A 27,050-nucleotide genomic window follows, 5' to 3' on the forward strand; every position below is an offset into this window, starting at 1 on the left:
CTATGGGTGTGAACGGCGAAGGGAAGGTAGTGAGGCCCCGAGCCTCACAGACTGCATCCCACACCCGCAGGGGGACCCGCGTAATAAAAGAAGCGTAAAGGTTAGGGGGGCGGTGCGCGCGACGCAAGAATGGAACCTCTTGTAAAGTGCGGCCCGCCACTGCCTGGTCTTGAAAGAGCCAGTGTTTGTCGGACTCCCACCTACTCCACTCCACCAAATATCGCAGCTGTGCCGCCTGAAAGTACCTGCGGAGGTCTGGAATACCGAGGCCCCCCGCCTCCGGAGCAAGCGTGGAGAGGACCCTCTTCATTCGTGGCTTGCGGCCCTGCCAGACAAAGCGGGAGATGTCAGCCTGCATTTGTCGTATCCAGCCCACCGGGGGCTGGAGAGGGAGGGCCCGGAAAAGATACAGTATCTGGGGCAACACCGTCATCTTAACCGCCGCGATTCGCCCCAACCAGGACAGCAGGCCTTTGCTCCAGCGACCAAGCTCCTCCTTGATCTTCCTGCTGAGGGAGGCATAGTTAGCCGTAACCATCTCCGGTAATGTGGGCGCCAGCAGAATCCCCAGGTATGGCACCGTGGAGGAGGACCACTGCATGGGGAAGAGTCGCTGAAGGTCCCTCCTGGTGTCCGCAGCCAGGGACACGTCTAACGCCACCGACTTGCTCATATTCATTTTGAAGCCGGCCACACAGGCAAAGGCGTCTAGTTCCTGGAGGCAAGCAGGCAGCGACCTCCTAGGGTCGTCCAAGGTCAACAGGACATCGTCCGCGTAGAGACTGACAGTGTGGACATACTGGCCCATCCGGACCCCGACCGCATCCGGGTTATCGCGAATCCTCTGAGCGAACGGCTCCATGTAGAGGGCAAACAAGAGCGGCGAGAGGGGGCAGCCCTGCCTCGTGCCGCGTTCGATGGCAAATCCACCGGAGCTGCACCCGTTGACCCGCACCGACGCTGAAGGATGCTTATAACAGTTGAATACCATGGTGCGGAACTTATCCCCGATTCCCAATTTCTTGAGAACCAGCTCGAGATACGGCCAGTGAACTCTGTCGAAGGCCTTCTCCGCGTCGACGGACAGCAACATCCGCTCCCCCGGGATCCGCGAGGCCTTCTCCAGAACATGCGCCACCCGCTTGGTATTGTCAACCGTCTGTCTCCCGGGTACAAAGCCAGCCTGGTCCGCCTCCACCAATCCGGGGAGGTGTGGACCCAGCCTGGACGCTAGAATCCCTGTGTACAACTTGAGGTCGACATTTAAGAGCGAGATGGGTCGATACGAACCGCAGAGGGCCCGGTCCTTCCCAGGTTTCGGAATTACCGCGACCGTCGCCCTCAGGAGATCCGGTGGGATGGCTCCCGATTCGGAAAAGGAATTAAATAGCCGAGTAAGGACAGGGGCCACAGCCGTGCAAAAAGTCTTGTAAAACAAAGACGTGTACCCGTCCGGGCCCGGGGCCTTACCATGCTTCAGCCGCGCGATAGCGGAAATCACCTCCTCAACATGGATATCCCGCTCCAGGTGGTCCGCCTGAGCCGGATCCAGCACCGGAAGGGTCACCGACTCCAAATAGCCTTCGGCGTCCCGCGGCGAGGAGGGCTCCTCCGCATACAGCGCCTCGTAGAAGCCGCGGAAAGATTCCGCTACCGCTGAGTCCCCGGAGACTACCACCCCGTCTGCGCCCACCAGTTCCTTCACGACGCCACGCTGCTGCGTGACCCGGAGCCGGTGTGCTAGAAGCTTGCCACATTTGTCCCCCCCAGTGTAAAAGGCGTGTTTCAAGCGCAAGGCGGCATACTCCGCCCTATCAAGATCCAATGCCGACAGGAGCTTCCTCGCAGCCTTCAACTGCCTCCACACCCTTGGCGCCCCCGTGCGGCGGTGGACCTGCTCAAGCTCCCGGACCTGAACGGTCAGCTCGTCCCTCTTCCGTTGCCGCTCCCTATTTTCGGCTGCGGAGATAGAGATAAATTCCCCCCGGAGGACTGCCTTCAAAGCCGCCCACTGTGTCGCCTGCGAAGTGTCGGTGTTGCTGTTGTGAGTTAGGTAGTCCTGTATGACCTCCCCAATACGCTGCATGACAGACTTTTTGTGTAAAAGGGTGTCCCGGAGGCGCCACACCCCCCGAGAGGGGGAGGCCGCCGGCCACTGGAAAACGCCGGTGACTGGTGAATGGTCAGACAAGGTCAGGACCCCGATGTCCGCCGCCATGGCAGCGGCATGCATCGGTCCACTCACCAGAAGGTAGTCCAGCCGTGAGTAGGTTCGATGTGCGTGTGAAAAGTAAGAGTAGTCCCTATCCGTGGGGTGCATGGAACGCCAAAGGTCGTGTAAGTCCATTTCCGCAATCCGGGCCTTCACAGCCTGGGACAGTTCCCCCGTCTGCGGGAAGCGCTGCGCCGATCTGTCCATCACAGAATCGAAGACAATATTAAGGTCTCCCCCCAAAATGACGTGGCGGTCGGGGGAAGCAGTGACATCCACCAACACAGAGTCTAGGAAACGCTCTTGGTGGTCGTTTGGGCTATAAACGGAGCCGACCGTAAACGCTATGCCCCCTAAGCGCATGCGATACGCAAGAAGCCTCCCCTTCTGTTCAGCACATTTATACAAAACCTCCCCCCTAAAGGAGCTCGCTAGAAGAATGGCTACCCCCGCCGTCTTGTTCGCTGCCGAGGAGAAGAACTGGGTAGGGAACTTAGCAGAACGCAGCCTATGACAATCCCGGGACAATAAGTGGGTCTCCTGTAAAAGGCAAATGTCCGCCTGCGTCCCCTCCAATAAAGATAAGATCGCTCTGTGCTTCACGGGGTTATTCAGACCCTGAACATTAAGGGTCACTACCTTTAGGGCTGACATTCCTCTCGGGGATCGGGAGCGCCGTGCAATGGGCAGGGGAGCAGCGGGTGGGGCGCGTGGGGCAGCCGCACAGGACAAGCCATAACATACCAAGCGTGGGCATGGACAACATCGGACGGGACCTCCCCAACCCCAGAACAACCCCTACACCCCCCCAAAACACAACCCTGGCAACTAGCCAAACGCAAACTCAAACACCCCATTGTCCCAGTCAAGCCCCAAAACGGGCAAGTCTGTAGAAAGGAACGAAGTGGACGTCCAGCCACTCACCTCCAGCCGCTCCCCCCCAACCCCCCCGCCCCGCACCCAGCATTTAAAGAAGCTAAAGGCATCTCCCCCCGGAGTGAGTATTAGGCCGTCAAGGCCACGCCGGTGGAGCCGGCCGAGTCCCTGGCCGCCGCCCTCAAAGCGTCGGCCATGTCCGCCCTGATGGTAGGGGAATCAGGACGCCCTGCGCTGGCCGCTGATCGTCGCCTCACCGACCTCCGCCGGCTCCGTCTCTCCGAGGCCCTCCACGACGGTGTAGCTCCTTCCTCCTCCGCCGCCGTAAGCCCCAAGACTCCACAAATGTCCTGTAAGGAGCGTAGCTGGTGTAGCACCCCGTTCCATCGAAAGATCAGGCGGAAGGGATGACCCCAAGAGTACGGCGTCTCGTGTTCGCGCAAAAAGTCAGTGGCAATCCTGAAGGACCTGCGTTTCTGCAGCGTGATGGCGGAGAGGTCCTGGTAAAGCGCCACCGGCCGTTCCCGGAAAGTCAGGGGCTGTTTCCTGCGGGCCTCAGTCATGATGCGTTCCTTCAGCGGGAAATCGGGCAGGAAGGCCAGAATGTCCGGCGGAGGTGCCGATGATTGGCGCTGCCGGCCAACCCTATGCGCCCTATCAATGCTAATGGGGAAGTCCGCAGCTTCCCCCAGGATCTCTCGGAACAGGTCCCGCAGGTAGCTCCCCAGATCGGACCCCTCGTCTGCAGTCGGCACACCACGCACTCGAATGTTGTTCCTCCGTGATCTGTTCTCAAGGTCCTCAGAGTGGGCCTGGAGCTCAACACACTGCTCCCGGAGGCGGAGAACGTCCTGTTGAAGATGGACTATCTCCTCCTCCCGGCGTTGGGCCTCCGTCTCCACCGTTTCAACGCGCTCGCCAAGGCCCTCCACTTCCCTGCGCACTTCCCGGACCTCGCTGGCCACCTCCCGCTTCAGTGTCTGGAAGTCCTCCCTGAGGGAGCTAAACAGTTCCTCCATAAAGGTCCTCGTGACGGGTGGCTCCCCCCAGTCACGTCCGCCGAGGCCTGGGAGGTCCCCGGCGAAGGCTGTGTTCTGTCCCGCAGTTGCTGGGCCCTGCCAAGCATGTCCGGCAGGGTGCGGTCCCCCTTCTTCGAGCCCCCTCTTTCAGACATCGCAAGCACTACGGTCGGGCACTGGTCCAGCCGCCCCAGGGATGCCCAGCTGCTGCAAGCACTCGACGTGGGTGTCCCCCCCACAAGCAGGGTCGCTGCGTCACAGGTGACAAAATGGCGGTCCAGCCCGGTCACCGCCAGCCGCGGGTGCCCATCCGAGACAGGAATGGAAGCTACAGTGGGGGGCTCCTCATCAGCACATCCCCCAAAAAGTCAGCCCGGCAGCAGCGGCGGTCACATACATCCGCCAGCAAGGGCTCCGGCGAAGGCCAACACCACTGATCCCACGGGGACAAGATGGCGGCAGGGCGAGGCAGGGCAGAGCGACCAGGCCCGGCGACACCACCGGGGCCCCCAAAACGCACAGCAATCAAATAGGTTCCACCGCCGGTTTCAGTCTGTCACACGCAGGGGCCCAGATGGTCCGACCCCAACAGAGAGTCCGCCGTGCTTCGGCCAAGGGACAGGGGCCTACACAGTGCGAAGTGTCGCCGACACAGGTCCGAGTGCCAAAGCACCCGTCCTAAGTCTTCCGCACCGTCGGGTCCCCTCCCGCAGGGCTCCTTCACCCTCCGTCGAGCGACGGGCCAGATTCCCTCCAGATCGCAACTTTCAGCACCAGGCCCAGCCGAGGCGCCCGGACAGCACTCCGATGCGCTCCGCCTATCAGGCCCTCCTTCGCACCTCGAGCTCGATCGGACTTTTTGGGGGCTTCCCCCGAGGCGATCAGAACCAAAACGGCAACAACGTGCGCACCAGGTGCTCCGCCACGCTCCTCTTCCACGCTGAGCCTCAGCGGGGGGAGAAAAGCATAAGAAAAGGGCTCAAGCTAGGCCGGGCCGGAGGAGCTACGGGAGGAAGCGTCCGCTCACCCCGCCATCTTGGCCACGCCCCCCTTTGTAATATTTTAAAAGCATATCTTCCCATAGGGGTAAGATTGAAAAATGGTCTTTAGTATTCCTGAACTCAAGATTTAATAACATATCTTTTAGTAAAGATGGTTTTTAAATTGTGTGTTTGAAAATAGCACCTTCAGAAAGTGGCTATTTTCTTGTTCAACCATCCTGTGTGCCTCTGCCTTTTTGTGGATGGACTGTCTGGTTTCAGTGTGACAGAGACAGAGGATGTGCATTCCCTGTAGACAGCCTCTGGGGGGTTCAGGTGTGCCTGGCCCTTCCGGGATGACTCAGCCCTGAGCTGAATAGACCCTGTCTGCATATAGAGTGGTGGGAGGAGATTTACCTTGCACCTGAATGGAGCCTGTCTCCCTTGCACAATGCTGTCTCCACCTCCTGTGGTCACGCTGCACCAGGGAAGGCAGAACTGGTTTGAACTGGGCTCGGAGCCCCCTGCACAAAGAGAAAAAAGACATTCTGGGGTATAAGTATTAGACCTAATACCCCTGAACTTTAGACTACTTCTGAAATCAAGAGTAACCTTTGCCAATGAGAAGAGCTTGAGAGACTAAGGAGAAGTACTGCTTTCGCTGTGTGTCTGGGGTTGGCTTGCAGTTGCTGTTTCTGCCAAGGAAAGGAGAAGGACTTTGCTGTGTGCTGTGTCCCCTGCTTAAGTCTCCAAGGGCCTGTGTGTGCTGTCCTCCTGTTCTGAAGTCTCAGGGACAAAAAGACTTCAGCCCCAGCTCCCCTGAGCCCTGCTGCTGTGAGTTCTGACCTGCCAAGAGGTGCCTGTGCCAGTTTTGGGCCTCTGGATGTTGTCACTGCTGTTTGGGAGCTGGAAGAAAGAAGAGACTCAAAGAACTACAGAAATGGACACCTCTCTGTTTTTGTGGCTGTTTTCTCAGCGCATCTCCGTGGCGCGAGAAGAATTTCCACGCATCGCCATGCCACTGCAGAAACCGCTGCCGGGCTTGTAGCCGCTGCAAGTATCGACGCATCAAGTGGTCGCAGCTGAAGAGGACTGACACAGATTTCCATGCATTGTACCTGTGTGGCATCACATGCGGACCGGAACCGTCACAAAGAAACAACGCATCACTCCCCATACAGACCGGATTCGACGCAACCCTTCCTCTGCGTGCAGCGGGACTGTTGCATCGCCTCCCCAAGGTCTCAGGAGTGTCACATGTCTTTGTTTGCCGACTCTGCGGCTGTAACTTTTGGAACTTTTTAATGCATCTACAGGTATTTTGGTGAAAAGTCATGCATCCATTGTTTTCTATGGTACAAGTTCTTGAAACCTTTTGAAAGTTGTAGTTTTAACTGTGTGTGTTGGATTTTTGTCATTTTGGTCTTGTTTAGTTTAGATAAAGATACTTGATTTTTCTAAACTGGTGTGGTCCTTTTGTGGTGTTTTCACTATGTTACTGTGAGTGTTGGTGCAAATACTTTACACATTGCCTTTGGGATAAGCCTGTTTGCTCGTGCCAAGCTACCAAGGGGGTGAGCAGGGGTTATCTAAAGTGGGTATCCCCCTTACCCTGACTAGAAGCAAGGGTCCCTATTTGGACAAAGGTACCCACCTCTGCCAACTAGGGACCCCATTTCTAACACCTTTGTTATGGACTCATCAGCCGGGTATAGTTTGGTTTCAATGACAGTGTGCATGAGACACACATCTGGGCATACCTGTCTCACTTTCATCCAAAAAGGCATTTGCTCCTGCAGACAGGCAGTACTGAACTGTTTTAATCCAACCACCATGCAATTAAATTGCCATTTTCACAAAATAGCAGATAGGAGACTGCTTCAACTCTCACTCAGTATAGATAAAGCAGCCCGAGTAATCCAATAAAACAGATAAAACACAACACCGGTAAAGACTACAGCGAAAGTAAGACTCCTTGTAACGACTAAGGGCTCGATTCCGATTTCATCCGGAAAGCCCTTCGTACAGCTTGGATCCGGAGGGCTTTCCGGACGAAACGTGCTCCGGCGAGCGAGTACGATGCGTCCATAAGCATACGGACTCGATTCGCTCAGACTTCCATTGAACTCTATGGGTGGCTGCGTACAGAAGTGTACACAGGCTCCCATAGCAAAAAAGGTGTGGGTGGTGAAAAGCGTACACCCTGTGGCAGACACCCCATGGTGTCTGCCACAGTGTGCATGCTTGGATCGGGGGAACCCATGACCCCCCCTGACAGATTACGAGGGCCCTGGATGAAGGGGGATCTGCTACGGCCCCCCAAAGTCCGCTTCCGTTAGCCGTTTCGTCTCTCTGAGACCGAGGCGAAGCAGCTGTCCGGATCGGGCATTGATCTCGCTCGGTCGAAATTCGGCTCCATTGTGGGGCACGATTTGTCTACGAACGAGTCGTACAGGCATGATCGCGTTTGGAAACAATTCGGTCGACGCGTATGCAATCTGTGCATCGTTCTTGGTCTTTCGGACCTGTGTACGATTTGGTCGTAAACAAGAGCTATAAATTGGATCCAGTAGAGCCAAATCCAATTCGGAGGCCTCCCAAACGACATTGGAATCGGGCCCTAAGAAGAGACTGAAACAACTCACAAACTACAGTCAAACCTGGCAAGCTTGTTCAAGCAGCGATTACTTTCTGCTCTAACCCGAAATTATGCTTTTTAATGCCTATTTTGCACAGGACAAATTATTCTCACACAACATAATCCATACCCGAAGCACTGACATTTTAACCAGAAGAATATTGCAATTTTTTAATTCTGAGTGTAGACACTCCAGCTGAGCACCTTGATAACCTTGACAAATAAAATATTGGCACATCTGGTTAAATATCAAGGACCTAAATGATTAAGTACAGCTCGGGATAATGAGTACAAATTACAAACCTTGATTAACTCAGTAAGCACGCCCAACCAGTCAACATCTATTGCTCAAATCTGAAACTATGCTTTTAAAAGACTATTTTGCACAGCACAAATGTGCACAAAATACACCAATAATTGAAGTACTGCCACTTTAACCAGGACTATACTGCAACCCTCTTCAGCATAACTAACTGATTGCCCCTCCTTCAGAACTATGCACATCAGGGAAAATTTGGCATTTTACACAAACATTTAAAAAATATTTTTTCTTGGCACAGCAATGACATTTCTGGCTGAAATTAAGAAAAACTTATATCAAATATTCTTACCTTTGTTTTAGAAGCCCAAAGTTTTATTCTTGCCAATTTGCAACAGAAACAAGGCTTTTATTTCTTTAAAAAAACTACTTTGTATAAATGATGTTACCATATTTGCTATGTATATGCAGCGGTTTTATTAATCATGTATAATAAACTTACTACTGTCCCTCTTAGGGCGACATACTAAAAGTATACAAAAAGTGATGGATTGAATGCTTAAATTATTCTCAGCCACTAGTAATTACTGGGGCCGCATCCCAGGCCACTGTTACTCTGCACACTATGCCACCTCAGTTTGGACCAAGCTACACCCAACTGAAGAGCTCCAATCAGGGCAATACAGGTCTTGGGTTGCTTGTGTTCTGGTTCGGAGGGACCTGGCTTGGCTGCTCGGGCTGGACTGTTCCTATTGGAGGAGGGTTAAGACTTAAATGTATATGGCTGGGTCTAATCTGAGGTAGAATGTTGGAGAAAAGAACAATGGGTTGGAATGCTACACCGAAGGAATGCCAGTGGGTAGACTTATTTAAATCATCCTCCCATCACCTTTTGTGTGTTTCAGATTCAACGTGTGGCCCTGTGGGTTGCTTTGATTTTGTGTCCATGCTCTTAAATGTAGCAATATCAGTCTTTGCAAGTTACTTCTCATTTCAGTGAATCTATGCATAAGCAAAATTTGAAAACAGCAACTTCGATCTTGAATATACACTGAGAAGTGTGTGAATCTGCAGAACCTGTGTTGTGTAAATGACCATGTTGTATATATCTAATCTTTTCGACTGCACAATCAATTATGAGAATGCCTTTCATAATTGAATTCTTTAATACTAAAGCAGCACTATGTTTGTCTTTACCTGGGCATTGTTGTTTCCCCGTGCGACTTCCTCAGGTCCTCATTCTAAGTTGAGTGCTGCATTGCATGTGTGGAACAGCAGTCCTTCGGCATGGGTTTTACTTATGGTATGTAATTTGGGTGGAAAACACATGCGGAGGACAGGTTGTGCTACCATTTTCTGTGTTGCTCTGTGGTGTACTTCGCTGGAACAACTTATCCCTGGCAACCTTTGTGTCTCAGTTTGGCACAAATTAATGTGAGCGCACTACTTAAGTGCCGAATTGGAACACAAAAGCAACTCTATGAAGCAGGTAAATGTGAACTAGTTTATTTTGTTGGGCTTAATGGCACATGGGCAATGAGATGCTCCTCAAATGTGCACAAATGTGTCACGAATAGGCATAGGCATTGGTAAGTGAACCTATACTTGTGGCAAATTACAAACAAATATTGGCAATCTATCAGTACCCATGAGCCCATAGGGGCAAATAGGCAACTTGAGACACGCAGCAGTGGATGAAGTCAGCCTCCTGCCACAACCACAGTCCTGTTTGCGCTGCATGGTGGTCTCTACAAAGGAACTACTTAAACAGAGACAGTTCACTGTTAGTCCCCATTTGAGCAACAGCTTACACTGTGCTATGCCTCTCTTTCGAGCTCGTCCATATTGAGGTGTAAAATAAGGTACGGAGCGCCCATTCAACCACCTGTATCCTTAAAGCATGCTCTGCAGCGCTGTGTTCAACTTAGAATTAGGGCCTCAGTCTCACAGCCTTTTGCAAAAGGCATCGAACAATGCTGAGTTTATGTAGAACTAGCCAGTGAAGTCTTCTATTTTTCCATTATATTTTCTTGTCATCATCTGTGTCCTTCTCCTTGCCTCTCTATGTATACACATGTATATTTTTGTATTCTGCCTTACGTTCAGCCAAGATGTCCCTCCATGGCTTCACTCTTGCAGGTAAGCAGCTATGGTCGTTCAGCTTTTTCACTGCTGCCCAGACCCGTCAATCCTATAAATTTAGCTAGTCGAAGGGTCCTGTATGAAAACTGTATATGGTGATCACATCATTCAGTTTCACTTTTCATACAGGGATCTAGAGTCATTTTTAGCAATCCTCCAGAATGTTAGCTTCTTGCCTTGTGTTGTGAAATGACAACATATAATACTAAGAGTTCTTGTGACATTTTACATTGTCACAGCACTTTAATATCAGACATTATTAAATACATTTGAAACCAAGTACTAAGAGTTCTTGTGACATTTTACATTGTCACAGCACTTTAATATCAGACATTAATAAATACATTTGAAACCAAACCAACGAAATATTACTTTTATACTCAGTGGAAGTTGGTGTGGTCAACTAGTTAGAAAACCATCTCTTTACAAATACAGTAAAAGTTATTGAGGTATTTGTAATCGTTTATCTTCAGCAATGACCAGCTGCCCAAAGAAAATGTTTGACCTCCACCAATTATCTTTAGAAAAGCTTCACAGTACGGTAAAAAAAGGTCACAGTACAACAATAAAGATAAGGATAACAAGAAAGTAGCTGTCATCAGTTATTACTTCACAACTCAAGGCAACATTCTGTGAGAAAATGTAAGAGCTTTTGGGCTGCCCCATGTTCCACTAGTAAAGGATCTGCCTAGCTGAACATTCCCTCATAGTTAAAATGCGAAGGAATGGGAGTACATTATCGCTTTATAGAGCAACATGTTGTGTATGTGGCGGAGTACCAAATTCCACATTGTCAGGTGAATGTGACGGAAAAACAGACAGGAGCATTGCACTCACGATCACACAGAGAAATGATACTATGCATAGAAGTAGGATCATTTGAAGCTGTGAGTGAATGACTCAACATCTGAGTGAGCAAAACACCTCTAGGTATATTTCAAATCCAGTCCCAAACATTTGGCCCTCATTAGGATGCCGGTCGGAAAGCCTCCGACCACGGTTGGAGGCTTTCCCACCGACATCCTCGGATTGACTTCCGACCGCCATATTAAGATAATGGTGGTCGGAATTCAAACCGGCCCGTCATCTTGGCTGGCTTCTTTACAGACGGCGTTTCCGCCGCCTGGATCATGATGTCGGTGCCAGAAGGTTTTCCATGTCGGGCTTTCCGACATAGAAAGCCTGTCAAAAAGTGACTTTGGGAGGCCCTAGCAGGGCCCCCTTTCTACCGTAGCCTCCGGTTGGGGGCCTAGGGGGCACCTGTGGTGCCCCTCTGTAAATTCCTGCACCGTGTGACAGGCACCGTGAGGTGCCTGCCACACGATGCATGGCTACACAGAGACTCCCATTTCTCTATGGGAGCTTGCGCTTGGCTGGTTTCCGACCGCCTCACAAGCTACCATAGGGAAATGGGAGTCTACGACCACACCATGTGCGGTCGCATCGTAATTGAGGTTTCAGACCACCGACCCGAGGTCGATCGGTCTCGAAACCGCAGTGATGTCAGTCTGAGGAAACTCCGACTGACATCCTAATTAGGCCCTTAGTGTTTAAATTGAAGATCAGAACTGTTTCCTGTCCTCTTGGAACAGGGTCCATCGGGGTTCTTAAACAGGGGACTGCTTTGATCTGTTTCAGCTTTACATTATTTCTTTTGGCTTTGCAGTTGTACTGGTTGCTTTGGTAATGTAGGAATAGTATCGAAAGATATTGCTGTTATAAAATTAAAGTTTTGAGCACACCTTTCACCTAGCACAAATGGAGTATGTCGACATACTAAGGTTTATTCAACAGGTCCTGGATGAGGCATTAGATTTCAAATGTTGCAAAAGAGACTCCCATGGCCAGGGTAAAGATTTTGTTGGCCGTGTGGTGAACAATGGGTCTTTAGACAAAATATAGGATGAAAAATATCGTGGTACCAAAATATTGTGTCAAGAATCTCAAGACTTCATCCGGGCAGTAATATTGAAGGTAAACATATTGTTTTAAGGGTTGTTTTTAATTTCACTGTTAACATATTGATGTAGTAAATATCGTTATATATGATATTGTTTTTTTTGTGTTAATTAGTATGTAATGTATTGGATTTTTTCTTTGTGTTTGTAGTTTTTTATCTGCTTTTATTTTTTATAATTTTTTAATTAATAAATGTTTATAATTTGTATTGTAAATTTTATTAATCTTTTTAAATAATTATTGATTTTTTTTTTAGTAGTGCGAAGTTGAAGTTTCAGGGGATAAAGGTCAGGAGTTTAAAAAAAATGTGTATTTAAATTGACAATGTTTTATTAATTATTTGCTAGATATGCAAATTCATTGTTTTGAATTTTAGAATGTATTTTGTTAATGATGTTTTTAATACTTTAACTTACTATATTAAATATGATATATTTTAATGGAATGTTTTTAATGTATTTACTTTTTTTGAAAATAGTAAATTATTTTTAAAATGTTGTATTAAGTAGTATATTTGGTTTTGTTTGGATGTTTAAATTAAAAAATACATTATTTTTATGAAATTGGCATACTTGTAAGAAAACACAAAAAAATGTTTCTAAAATAAATTTTTGTTTATATTTAGACATTGACATTTTTCAAAATATAACAATTTTCAATGAAATTATTATTGATAATTTTTTATTTTAAATGTATGCAATTGTATTTTTTAAAGAATATGAATGGTAGGAAATATTTATAAAAATATTACTATATTTTTAAAGTGAAGAATATAAATATTTCGTTTTTAAGTTTAAATTTTTATGTAAAGATTAGTAGTTTAAATTAGTTTATGTTAATATAATATTTTTTGTAATTTTGTCATTTAAGGAAATGTTGAAATGTGCAGTATTAGTCTTATAATGTATAATTTAAAATTTTATTTTTATTATATTTTAGGTAAAAAGTTTTATTTTGAACAGGATTTATAATATTTGAAGTTTTTAGTGCCCAACACCTTCTCTCAAATTAGTATAGATTGGAGTGAATATAGTGAATGTCACCCCTTTAGTGTCCAACATTTTCATCAAGTGGGTTTAGATTGGAGTGGGAATAGTAACTCTTACCCCTTTAGTATCCAACATCTTCCTCAAGTTTGTTTAGATTGGAGTGGAAATAGTAAATGTGACTCCTTTAGTGTGCAACAGTTACCTCAAGTTGATTTATATTGGCGTGGGAATAGTAAATGTAGCCCCTTTAGTGTCCAACACTTACATCAAGTTGGTTTAGCTAGGAGTAAGAATAATAAATGTCACCACTTTAGTGTCCCACATTTTCCTTAAGTTGGTTTAGATAGGAATGAGAATAGTAAATGTCACCACTTTAGTGCCTCACACTTTCCTCAAGTTTGTTTAGATTGGAGTGGGAATAGTTAATGTTACTTTTCTAGTGCCCAACAGTTTCCCAAGTTGATTAAGATTGGGATGGGAATAGCAAATGTCACTCTTTTAGTGTGTAAGATTTTTGTTGGAAAAGGAAGATGACAGGTTGAGCCTGCTGTTGAGTCCCACTCCATACCGTTGCTCCGAGAGCTTTGCCATCAATCGTGTCATGATCTGTGAGTCCCGAGTGTAGGATTCCCCTGCTCTGACTTCCCAGAAATCACTCATCAGTCAGCTTGCTGGCTGACAACCTGCTCTTCAGAGTGCATGCTACAGCTCTGCGGTCGGCAGACATACAGCCGTACCGGACTTGATGGCTGGCAGTGTTCAGCAGTATTTCTGCTTTATCAACCTCATACTGCTAATCCGTATCTGCACGAAGTACACATGGCCCTGCAGAAGGGAAATGCTTCCTAGGGTGCTGCGGAGCCTGAGGGGGGGCAAGACACACGCCAGGGGGCCAGGCTGGGTGGGTCCCTGCTGCTACAGAGGCTTTTGAGGATGCAGGCTGCAGGCTGCGTAGCAGACTGCGATGTGGATTGTGATGTAGTGGATAATGATGGTGCAGCGGCTCATCGTTATGGCAATTTAAACGTCCTTCCAAAGACAATCTGTAGTAATGTACAGTTATCTATCGCTGCTACCACTCAAATCTCCTGCTCCAGCCCAGACAACGGCCTCCATACAGAACCCATATCTAACCAAGAGGGTGGTTGGCATTCAGCTCAACGAGGACAGGGTTATATTGGGAAGAAACCTACGAACCAGGCTAAGCCGTACTGACCATCCAAACATGCAAAGCAGCGGCAGGCTTGCAAGGTAGGCGATCAAGGGGCTAAGAGTAGCCCGCTCAGGAAGTGAGTTACTTTAAAAGGGGAGGTGAAAGCACTTATCTCTCAGTCATCAGCAACGCTTCCAGGGTCAGAGGTGGACAAACAGCTTACAGAACAACGGTCTCTCCTTGAGTGCTACACTCCGAAATCCAGTCTTACCTCTGATATATCCATGATACTCTTTCTAATCATTCTCCTCCATCTACTTCTAAAAAGGTCTACCTAGAGGATAATACGCAGGAAACATCACTAAGAGCAATCTTGCAAGCCCTCCAGGTTCAACGTTCAGAGGCTCAGTTACGCTATGCCCAAGCTAGAGCAGACATTGTGAAAATGCGACAATCATTGGATGAGATATTGGGGCAGATCGCCAGTCCTACACCAGATCTGACTGAACTGCAGGAGAGAGTTGCGCATACTGAGGAGGCTGCGACCGCAACAGTTAAGTCAATTGGGAATCTCAATGTCCAGCTGGAAAATCTTCAAACTAAAACCGAAGATTTGGAAGACCGCCAGAGGAAATACAATCTCAGGATATTTAGGATTCCTGAGGGCTCTGACCCTCGGCAATATATTTAGCAACTCTTTGGGAAGGCCTTTCCTGACCTGACGGATTGGGACTGGGACTCACATATTCAGCGTGTCCACCGTCTCCCTCTCAACTGTAACTCCTCTAATGGTAACACAGCACAGCCTTGTCCAGTCTTAATATATGTTCTTCTGAGGCAGGCAATCTCCCTTAAAGCATGTCCTACAGCTCCTGTTTTGATCGATACCATGTAAATTGTGGCCCGGTCGGACCTCCACAGATCCACAATGGACTAAAGATAGAAGGAGTGGCAACTCATTAATCCCTGAAGGCTGTGGGGGCTCAAGTTTTCCACAGGAGCCAGCCTGTCTCAAGATTATTAAGGGTGGCAAACCCAGATCCGCTATTCTGAGGAGGACGCTAAGCAGGCTCTGGCTAATAGCACAGTTTTTAAACAGGACTCTAGTCCCGAGATATGTTTTTTTCTTTTCTTTCCCTCTTCTTTAGTTTCTCTTTTCTTCTTTTCCCTTTTTTGCAGCTGATCTTTTTTCTGATATGGGCAGGGGCTCCAGGGAGTCAGTATTTGATAGTTAAATATTATTCCTACCTTGGAGTGATATCCTTTTTTCTTTCTGCACACAGTGGTTGGTGGCTTTTCGGGCTCAGGGTGGAGGATGGTGCTCCTTAGGACTGTCTTCCATTGGCAATTCCTTCTCAAGAGCACAGCAGGTAGGGATGGGTTGGGCGAGGGGGAGGAAGAAGTCTGTTACAGCCAGCCTCTTGTAGGCGACTATGCTTTCACATTGAGTGGTTGGTTGGGGGTTCTTTGTGGGGGTAAAACAAGTCAGAGTATGTTCAATCTATTAAGGGCAAATTTTTAGTTGTTTTTCAATTTGGTGGAATGATAGGGTGGCTGCTCCATAAGAGCATTGGGGCCACGCCCCCCACTTGTGATTGATATAGTGCAAGAGACAGCATTTTTCCCCATGCATGAAAATGTCCTTAATTTCTGCTCTGTGTGAGTTCCTGAAACGGACTTTCAGTTTCAGTGCTTCTCTCAAAGTAACACTGCACATGGCCTCCTCTGGGCGCACATAACTGCCAACCACCCATCGTCTATTGTGGAGGGTAGTGGCACCCCTTGCTGTTTCCCAGTGCACTGCAACAAGACCCATTGACATCAACTTTAATCCTACCTCGGGCGCAGTGCGCGGCAGCTCAAAGTTAAAAATAGGAGGCAGACGCAGGTTCCTTTTTCCCCTCCTCTGATACACCCTTTTCTCTCACGTCACAGGATGGGGTTGGATTTGTGACCGCTGTAATGCTGACTTAAAATGAGGGCTAGCGCTTTCTAAATATTCTCTTCCCCTGCACATGGTTTTCAGTTCGTGCCTCCCAACTGCGTCATAACATTCTAGCCAGCTGTGAAAGGCAAGAGTTAACGACTGCAAGGTGAGATGTGTTTGTGTGCATTTGTGAGACATGGCTAGGTAGGAACAGCAAGGAACAAAACCATTTTTATATTTTATTGCATTGTGTGCGAAAGATTCTGTTTGTGCGTTTTTAGAGATTTCATTTCCTTGAAATTCCATTGTTAATTATCTCAAACTTTCTGCTGCGAAAATGCACATAAATTAAAATATAGTTCGGGACCAAAATGAACACAGCTTGCGATACAGTTCTGTTTCTAATTAGGCAACTTTGTTTTATTAGCGAGACTTTGCTAAAGGAAAGCAACGTGGCTCATATAACCAAGCAACCCGTTTTTATGCCTTACGAAACCTGGGCCTACTGATTACTTCAGAGTACTTTATTTCATGATTTTGTTAGAATGACACCATTACCTTTTTAAAAACACGCACTCTTATCAAATAACAGTATATTAGCAATACATTCTGGACTGACAAGGCTCTTCATGTGCCAGGGAAGCTTGCTTACTGGCTGGCCATACTATGTGTGTTATACTTTGTGTGATATTGCCTGTGCCAAACATTCTGTGTGTGCCTGAGGGACGATGTTCTGTGTAACTAAAACTCTTGCAGCCTGCATTGTTTTCTGTGTGTTATATAAGCTTTCACTGTTGCTGCGTGTGCTGAGCATATGTGCATCACTGAAGATAGCAATTAGCTACCTTTGGTGAACTAATTCATTATATGTGTGAGGAAAACTTGTTTTGCCGCTGCCCTATGCTATACCGGTTTGCGTTTTGGAAAGCATGCACTGCTTCTCTCAAAAAATAAACTTCTGATGTTTGCAGCTATAATAATCAATTTAGAACATATTTCACACTGATATATCGGAATGATCAACTTTGCTAATTTTGAGACCATTATTCCTAGTGGTATGAGATATGTAAAGCCGGCATGGTGCATGTCTAACAAATCAGATTGGTGCAGTGTCTGTTATTTCATGACTACAGATTCAAAATGTATTCTGTTTCTTTTTATGATCTTGCTATCATTAATTATAATTGCTACTTAAGGTCTGATTATGTACTCTTGAGTGACTCCTCTTCTGATAGATTGTGTAATCTTTCAAATTTGAGGGAAAGCTATGCTTGCTCATTTTATTTGACTAGTGATCTGTGGAAGGAACAGAGAAGATGAAATCAAAAGCAATGAGGAAGCTGCTTTCAATATTTAGAAAAATTATATGAGCCGTTAGCAAATTCTGTAAATTATTTCAATCACCCCATCAACCTGTTGGTTTTTTAGCCATTGTTTTGGGGCAATTGAGCTAAAATGTTATTGTTTGGCTCAGAAAATTCCAAATTGCTTTCTAGGCCGCTTGTGAGAGGTGGGCTTCCTTTCAACTTTATACTTTGAATTTTATGAGTGACAGTCCACATAAATGCATGTGAAACCTATAATGCTAAAGTAAGTTTGACAATTGTGGTGCAATATGGACCCTTTCTCTCTATTATTATTAAAACACTGTGTCGGGGTTGAGGCCCATATCAACCCCTCTTATAGAGTTTAGGCTTGTTTGATAGTCTCTCATAGAAGGTGTGATAAGTTAGGCTCACCACTTATAAAGTTCACCAGCCGCCACTGTCTGGGACATCAATGGTATAGAAGCTTAGGCAACCTTTACAGTTGTTTTGATTCAGATTAAATGTATGTGCTGGAATGTATCAGAGATTAATTTGCAGAGTAAGCGACAATTGATTCAGGAGGAGATTAGCATACAAGGACCGGTCTCTACTTAAGCAGCTGGGATATGATATAGTTGTCTGTATATCACAATCCCTTTCGATCTGTGGGCTTCTCATGCCCACATAAACACTATTCCTGGATCCACATTGTCTTCACTAAGTGGTCGCTGGTGGATAGTATGGAAATTAATGCATGCCCTAGGATGGCCTCAGATGTTAACACAATTCTGTTTTCATTCTGTTCAACTGGGGCTAGACCCAACTGCTCCAAATTCTCAATTCCTCGCCACTTGCTGGCTAATGTCGGAGTATAGAATACGTTTCAGGGTTATTCAGGGAGTTTTATCTCATTAATAATGGTACGGCGCCACCTCCAATAATTTAAGGATACAATAAAAGCGTACATTTGGGTCATCACTGTACAGTATGTGATCAAGCAAAATGGAGCTGCCTCCGAGGAGGCTCACTCTCTTTTCCAAGCTATTCTTTAACTCAAAATACTACATACTTCCAAAATTACTCAAGGATTTGCAAACAAACAGGTCGGTTTTTCAATTATTAGAAAAAACGGTTGCTTCTAGAACGTAGTTTGAAAGATCAGGTAGCTGCCAGATATAATAAACCCAGAATGTTACAATACGAATATGGGGAAAGGGTAGGCCGAGTTTTAGCACATCAGATATCAGATAGACGGTCCAAGGCTACAATTTAGACAATTAAGGGTACAGATGTTAAAGTCTACAGTACGCCCACATCTATCTTGGAACAGTTCTCCTGGTTCTACAAGGAATTATATAGTCAGCCACACGTAATAGATCAGGCCGAATGTGTGGAGTACATCCAGCAGTGTAATCTACCGCATCTGGGGGAAGAACATGCAGGTGGAGTTTTCCATTTCTGAAATTGATGCCGCATTGGTGGCCCTTCCTACCTGTAAGGCTGCGGGTGAGGATGCCGTACCTTTGGAGTTCTATAAGGTATTTAAAGATATAATAGCTGTCAACATATCTATACAGGAGGGGCAGTCCCGGACACTTGGTACACTACCAGTATCATTGTATTTCTAAAAAAATATGAGTTTACGGAGGATATGGGATCATGCCGTCCCAACTCTCTGATTAGTACAGATGCAAAATGGTTTGCCAAAACCTTGCCATGCGCTTGGCCTCTGTAATCTCGGCCTTAGTCTCTCCACAGAAACCCAGATTTCTTCCAGGTAGGGACACCACCAGTCATACTAATATGGCAATTGTGGCTTTTGAAGTTGCTGGGAAACTTAACATCAACATAGGTATAATCCTACTAGATGCAGAGAAAACATTTGATCATGTTGCATGGGACTGTATTTGGGCAACGCTGTTTGCCTTCAGCATAGGCGAAAGATTTATCAAATTGACCCTTGCACTATATAAGACTCCATGGGGTAGGGTAGCCCTTGCAGGGAGCTGCTCGCATCAGTTTAAGATATTTTGAGGTACCCGACAGGAGTGCCCACTTTCTCCCCACTTGTTTGTCTTGTACGTAGAGCCCTTTTTACAGTCGCTCCTCAGGAGCGCAGGCATCCAACCTCTTATTTTTGTTAGAATCAGACATTTTTATTACGTGATACTCATCCAAAGTACACAGCCCAACTGCCTACAACCATCGGCTGGCAGAGCGAAACAGGATGGTCAGTACACAGCACACAGGTCTACAGCCCGGAGGGCGACCCCGCAAGAAAATGATTTAGTGGAGAACAGACCGGCATGGCAACTGCTCATGTATCACTTTTATAAAAATTGAAAACAAGACAAATAGACAAACCACCAACCCGCAACCCCCCAAAAACCCCCACCCTCTCCGCATCAGTCTCAAACCTCCAAGCCTAATCCCCCCGAGGTCAACAGCCCTAGTCCGGGATGAGTCAAACTGCCCCAGTGACCCCTGCCGGTTCCAGAGGGATAAGCTGAAGAATTTGTAAATATTTTGGGCACGTAACTTCCCTCAATTCCTTTGACAGAAGCTGCAAGAAAGGACCCCATAGCTTTGCAAATTCTGACCCCTTCCCATAAACGCTGAAGATGCCAGAGTCTCCGTATCCAATCCCTCGGGTCCGGTGCAATCGGAGAGCCCCACTGCGCCAGAAGACCCTGCCGAGCCGCAAGCAGCGCTAACGCAAGTTGCCTGCCCCGTATCGATCACAAGGGATAGGACCGGGGATGAGGAAGACCCACCAGTGTGTACACCGGATACCGGGGGAACTTGATCTGGAACACCTCATCAAGGTCATTCAGAATTGCCGCCCAATACCGCACCAGTTTTGGGCAGTGCCACAGCAAATGGACTAGGGTGCCAGGATGACGACACCCCCGCCAGCAGAGGCCTGACTTAGTGTTGTCCCAAGACTGAATACGCGCTGGAGTGTAGTACCAATATGCCGCCACCTTATAAGCAGATTCCGCGCCCGCCGCGTCAGACGCTGTATGATGGGCTCGGTAGAAAATATGCTCCCATTCCTTGCGCGTCAGAGGACGCCCCAACTCAGTCTCCCACCTAACCTGCGTCTTTGACCGCTGCTGCTTAGGACGCGCCATTATCATTGCGTACAATTCCGATATGAGTTTCCGGTCATCTTTTTTACAAACCAAAGTAGTCAGGGGACGCAACATCAAAGCGAAATTAGAAGGTTGAGTCACCCACTGTGCCAATTGCGAGTAATGGAAGGTGTCAGACTTCGGCAGGTCATAATAGTCTTTGCGCAGTTGGGCGAAGGGGATCATGCCATCTAAATCAAAGAGGGAGCCCACTCTCTTACACCCCTCCTCCCTCCATCGCTGGAAGACAGGAGACGCACATCCCGGTGGAAAGTCAGGGTTGTTCTCTATAGGGGTCATAGGGGATGGAAACGTGGTCCAACCCTTAGGGCCAGCTAACTGATCCCACGCTTTGAGTCGGAGAAGTCACTGGCGACGAATAGAGGCCCCATGCCCAATGCTTCCGCAGAAGCCAGAGTTCACGCCACATATTACACCCAGCGACCGTCTGATCCATAAAGTTCCAGTGTTTGCTGGACAGCAGCCTATTCCACTCCGTGATATAGCGCAGACAAGATGCTTGATAATAGGCACCCAAGAGTGGAAAGCCCAGCCCCCCCGCTGCCTTCGGCGAGGTAACAAGGGATAATGCGAGCCGTGGTCTCTTATTATTCCACAAAAACTTATTAAAAAGCCCCTGCAATTTCCGGAGAGTACCCGGTGGAGGCTGCACAGGGAGCATCTGAAACAAATAAAGGACCCGTGGGAGCACCGCCATTTTTATCGCCGCGAGTCTCCTATACCAGGCCAGGTTAAGGCGAGACCAATCGGATAGCGACTTGGTAGTTTGATCCACCAATAGGTTGTAGTTGAGGGTGACCGTTCTAGCAATGGAAGAGCTCAAGCGGATACCCAGATAGGGAATGTCAGACTGCACCCACTGGAAGTCAAAGTCACACTGCAAGTCGCAAACCTCATCCGCAGGGATAGAGAGATTAAGGATCTGTGATTTCGAAAAATTCACTTTAAACCCTGCCACTGTTCCAAAATGATGTATCTCCCTCGTCAATTACCGCAGGGTGGTGTGAGGATGGGTAACCGAAAGAATAACATCGTCCGCATACAGACTAGTTTTGTGTACGTCGGCACCAAACTTGATGCCCTCTATGTCCGGATTCGAGCGTATGCGCTGGGCAAAGGGCTCCATATAGTAGCGGGGACAGGGGGCACCCCTGCCTCGTCCCCCTGGAGATGGGAAAGAGGGAAGACCTACACTCATTCACTCTCACCGATGCCTTAGGGGCTGCGTAAAGACATTGCACCCAGCGTATAAACTTCTCACCAAGCCCAAAAGCCCGCAAAACGGCAAACAGGTAGTCCCAATCCACTCGATCGAAGGCATTCTCGGCATCGATAAAGCAAACAAGCCTGAGCCCAAGATCGATGAACCAGATCTATGAGATGAAGAATGCATTTGGTGTTGTCCCCACCCTGTTGTGTAGGAATAAAGCCCGATTGATCCGGGTCTATGATACCATCCATCAGGGGGCTAAGACGCGCAAACAGCTTTGCGTCTATATTTAAGAGGGAAATTGGCCGATAAGAGCCACAATCCCGCGGATCCTTCCCGGGCTTAAGGATGACCGTAATCGCAGCTTCTGACATGGAGGGCATTACTTCCCCAGTATCCAGGAAAGAGTTGAAAAGACGCGTTAAAAGCGGAGCCAGCTCAATGCAAAAATGTTTAAAAAACAGAGCGGAAAAGCCATCCGGCCCAGGTGATTTGGCTATCTTGAGGCGGGCTATTGCAGATATGACTTCCTCAATGCGAATATCGGACTCCAACGCGGCGGCCGAGGATGCAAACAACAGCGTAATGCAGCAGGATGCAAGATAATCCTCCCTCCCCACTGGTCCTGACACCTCCCTGCTATATAAGCGCTGATAGAAATGACGGAAAGAATCCACAATATGGGCGTCGGTGGTATGCTCCACTGCTTGGGAGTCCCTAATGGACTGGATCGCTGTCCGCCGCGCACGCGCTCGCAACCTATGGGCTAACAGCTATCCCCCCCCCCCCCTTATTCCCACACAGGTAAAATTTATGGCGCAAGCGCAGAAGTGCATGTTCGGCCCTATCAAGGTCTAAGTGCTTCAGCGTGCGCCGCTTCATTTCAAGCTCTCTCCACACCCTAGGAGCACCCGTTCTTTTGTGGACAGACTCTAAAGCTCCCACCTCCTTCTCCAACTCCGCCCGCATAGCCTTACGCAAACGTGCAAACGCTGCAGTCAGCGCGATGAATTCTCACCGCACTACTAGCTTTAGGGCCTCCCAAACAGCTGCTAAAGACGTACCCCCTTGGTCATTATCTGCCAGGTAAGCGATGATCGTGTCCCACATACGGGAAACTACTGATTCCGAGTGTAGCAAAGAATCGCACAGACGCCAACCGGGAGGCGGAGGCCTCGTACCATGAGAGTCGAGCTGCACCGATATGAGGGTATGGTCAGAGAGCGAGCGGGGGGTGATTATCGCGTCAGACAAGCATGGCAAAAGGGACGTTGAGGTGAAGAAATGGTCAAGGCGGGCATAGGTTTTATGCGCTGCTGAATAGTAGGTGTAATCTCGCTCAGTAGGGTGTTATACGCGCCAAAAATCATGCAAACTGCCATCACTCATCCAGTGCTTCCCCCCCTGTGAGAGGGCGCCCGTACGATGAGTCCGCAGCTCAGACATATCCAGACACGGATCCATCACCACGTTCAGGTCCCCACCTACCAAAATCAGGGCGTCTGGGGAAGCCAGAATCTCAGAAAAAGCCGACCTCAGGAAGAGTTCCTGATGCTCGTTTGGGGCATACAACGACCCGATAGTGAAGTGCATATGCCCCCACTGCACACGGACTGCAAGGACTCTCCCCTTAATCTCGACGACCTGTGAGAGAACTTTACACTGAGCGCGCGCGCTAAAAAAAATTGCTACCCCATGCTTCTTAGCCGCGCCTGAAGACCACAACTGTAGAGGGAAGCGCCTATCTCTCATCCGCCTAGTGTCCTTAGAAAGGAGATGAGTCTCCTGCAGCAGACACACATCACCCCCGCGCTCTCCAGAAGGGATAGGATAGCGGAGCGCTTAACAAGACTATTCAAGCCCCTAACATTCAGGCTCACCACCTTTAAGCTCCTACCCATAGCAGTCAGGGAGGGAAGAACCGTGGCCTAATCGCATAGCACCAGAGCGAGAAGGTGGGCAAGAGGGCAGTGACCCCAGGCCATACATCTCCCAAACCCAAGGGAGAACTGATACGGAGCCCCAAAACATTCCCAAAACAACCCCATCCCCAAAAACAAACCCCCCCCACCCAGAGGACACAACAAACACAGAAAATACAGAGGAAAAAAAAAACAAGACACAGGAGCCCCGTAGTGGGACAACAGTCTGTCACAAAGATCAAACGATGAGGGGAACATGGCACCATGGAAAGTTACACCGCTCACTGAAGGTGATACACATCCAACCCCCAAGGGGTAGTTGATGGTAAGAACGCTCAACCAAGGTCCTCTCTCCTCTGGCGCCAAGAAAGAGCCCACCTGATGCCAGCCCCACGTAGCTCATGGAACGCCGTTGTTGTCTGTCACCTGTGCCACCGATGTGACAGCCGGCTCCCTCTCCATGAGACTAGTGGACACATCGGGCCTCGAAGATTGTGGGGATTTCCCAATCCGCTGCCAGCCATCCGAGCGCCTGTGCCGCCGCAAGGGAGCGCTAGCCATCCCAGACGGAGAAGAGGGCCAGTCCAACCCCAGGACTTCATAAGTGGCATCCAAAGAACGAAGCTGAAGGAGTTTGCCCTGGTATTTGAAGATAAGTCGAAACGGGTGCCCCCACAAATACGGGATGCCGTTCTCACGGCGGTGACTAGTGATGGGCTTGAACTCCCTACGTTTAACCAGGGTGGAAGCAGCTAAGTCCTGAAAGAGCGTCGGCTGGTGACCTCGAAATTGCACAGGGTGGATATCTTGGGCCTTCCAAAGGATTTGCTCCTTAAGCTGGAAATCGTGCATGCACACCAGAATGTCTGGCGGAGGAGCTTTAGCACCCCTCGGGAAGCCAACACAGTGCACGCGATCCATCTGAATTTCCGGCTCTTCCCCCTCCCCCAGGATCTGCCGGAAAAGCTGGAGAACATACTCGCGGAGGTCGTCCCCTTCTCCTTTCCATGGCACAGCCCGGATACTGATATTATTCCTTTGAGAACGGTTTTCCATGTCCTCGACATGGGCTTGCAGATCAAGGTTTTGCTCTGTGAGGCGAATGACATCCTGCTGATGCAGATCGTCCTCGTGCCCCAAATCATGCTCCTCCATTTGCGACGCGCTCCCCAAGGGCATCCACGTCGTGCCGTACCTCACGAAGATCGAGAACTGGGAGAGGAGCTCCAGAATATCTTCCTTGATGGCTGAGAATAAATCAAGCATAAAAGCCTTACTGGCCGGCTGATCACTATCCTCAGACGGCGGCGAGTGTGGGCCCGATTGGGATGAGGATGGGCCCGTTGATTTCTGCAAGACGTCTTTTAGGGTCTTATCTCACCTGTGTTTGGTGGACGACATGGTAGTCCAGTGAAGCGCCCACAGAGTCACCAGTCCAGCAGGGCCTGTAGACCAGTAGAGGGGGGAGGGAGGGGGACAGTGCTATGCCACCCCCGAATCCCGCTCCCCAGCACACAGCAGGGCCTCTACCACCGCACCGACCGCCGACACACGGCCCGAGCACCACCTCCACGGGGACAGTCGCGTCCCCGCGCCGAGAGCGGGACACCCCTGCACTGCAGGCCCCGGGAGACTCCACTGACGGTCCCTCACACCTCTCCGCACTCAGGCAGGCGACGCCCGCCGACTCACGGGCCGAGAGCAGGACCCCGGTAGTCAGCAACGCCGGCCTCCCAGGCCCAAAGCCATCACCAGGCCCAGCGAGTATCCAGACAAGGGGGGCGGAGCCCACAATCTCAGCCCGTGCTCCAATGCAGCCACACAACAAGGGGGGGCATGGACCGTCCCACTCAGCAGTACTCTGAGAGGCCCTGCAGAGAGGCCCCACCCGCGCATCACAGTCTCGCAGCCCACCGTCCACCAGACCGAGAAGCTCCAACCGGCAGCGAGCACTTCCCCGCCCAGCAGCGCTGCCATACTGGGCCACACTCACCGCCAAGTCGCCGCCATAATGCCGCAGTCCGCCAGGGCCTCAATTTGCGCGGACCCGCGCCAAGGTGCTTCAAGGCCGGAAATCGTCAGGTCAGGTCTTCCAGTTGCGAAAATGGCAGCCTCGGATCGGACCTCACCGCCGTCCCTTCACCGATTCTGGGCCAACCAAGAGGCGAGCCTCCACCAACACAATGCCTCAGGACGCCCACGCTGCTGCCAACGTCTCCCAAAGCCACCGATCACGGCAGGCGATTCGATTCAGCAAGGCTGCCGGGCCGCAGGGTCCCGCCGAATCCACAAAACACCGTCCCTTGCCAAAAGTAGGACAGCCTTAGTGACAGGACACGCTGCACACACAGTGGGGCACCACGGCAGGCTCAGATGGGCATCAGGGGGCCAGATATTCAAAGCGAAAGTCGGGCGGTGCCAGAGAGACAGAGAAACGCGTCTCACTCCGCCGCCATCTTAGCCACGCCCCAACCTCTTATTTTTGAAGGTCAACAATTGAAATTGACTGCATATGCACGCAATGTGGCAGTTTTCTCTTCTCACCCATTAATAGCAATCAGACAGGTTGTCAATAAAGCTGCCAATGTTGGCAAGGTTTCTGGGTACAAGCTTAATCTATCCAAAATGTTGGTCCTTTTGAATTACAAGCTGGATTCTCCTATTCTAGTGGTAAACACAACAGCAGTTTCTCTTGCCATCAAAGTGTGCTCTGAGGTTTTTAATATTATTAAACTGAAATATGAACCTCTGTTATCTGCAGTAATTTCTAAGCTAAAATCCTGGAACTTTTGTTGGGAAAGTCAATATCGTCAAGATCAATATTCTTCCTAAATTCCTTTATTTGTTTAGGGCAATTCCGTTCAGGGTCCCCGGTTCTTTTTTTGAGGTGGCTGGAGGGTGCCATTGGAAGTTTTTTATGGGGTTGTAGGCGTGCAAGATAAGCCGCTTATCTCATGAAACTTTTGTACAAGGGGGGGCGCTTACTCCCAGATTTTAAGCTTTATTTCTTGGCCGCCTTTACCGGTCTTCTGCTCACCTACTAAACGCGGATGATCCAGATCCATCAATCTTTGGCCATCAGCTGGCTTTGGGGGTGAGTTCAGGCTTTTTTTTCCTATTGGTTGGGGGATCCCAACTACTACAAAATGGTATGCTTCAAGGTATTAAGGGATATTATCCATATCTGCAAGGAGATCTGTTCCAAATATCCAATTGATTTCATAGACAAAGATACCCTGCTCTGGGACAATCCTGCTTTTCCTTCAGTTTTTCAGGATTCAACTTGCAGGGCCTGGGTACAG

The 27,050-nt window shown here is 48.8% G+C and overlaps 1 protein-coding gene across 1 annotated transcript in view; it reads left to right on the forward strand.

Moving 5' to 3' along the window:
* Window positions 1–27,050, forward strand: part of IMPG2 (interphotoreceptor matrix proteoglycan 2) — a 771,041-nt gene that overhangs the window by 342,079 nt on the left and 401,912 nt on the right. Inside the window, exon 7 of the mRNA XM_085622398.1 lies at window positions 10,091–10,123. Within this exon, the coding sequence (XP_085478524.1) occupies window positions 10,091–10,123 (33 nt within the window). The remainder of the gene's footprint in view (window positions 1–10,090; window positions 10,124–27,050) is intronic.

The sequence above is a fragment of the Triturus cristatus genome, chromosome 8 (assembly GCF_964204655.1).
Source record: "Triturus cristatus chromosome 8, aTriCri1.1, whole genome shotgun sequence".
NCBI lineage: Eukaryota > Metazoa > Chordata > Amphibia > Caudata > Salamandridae > Triturus > Triturus cristatus.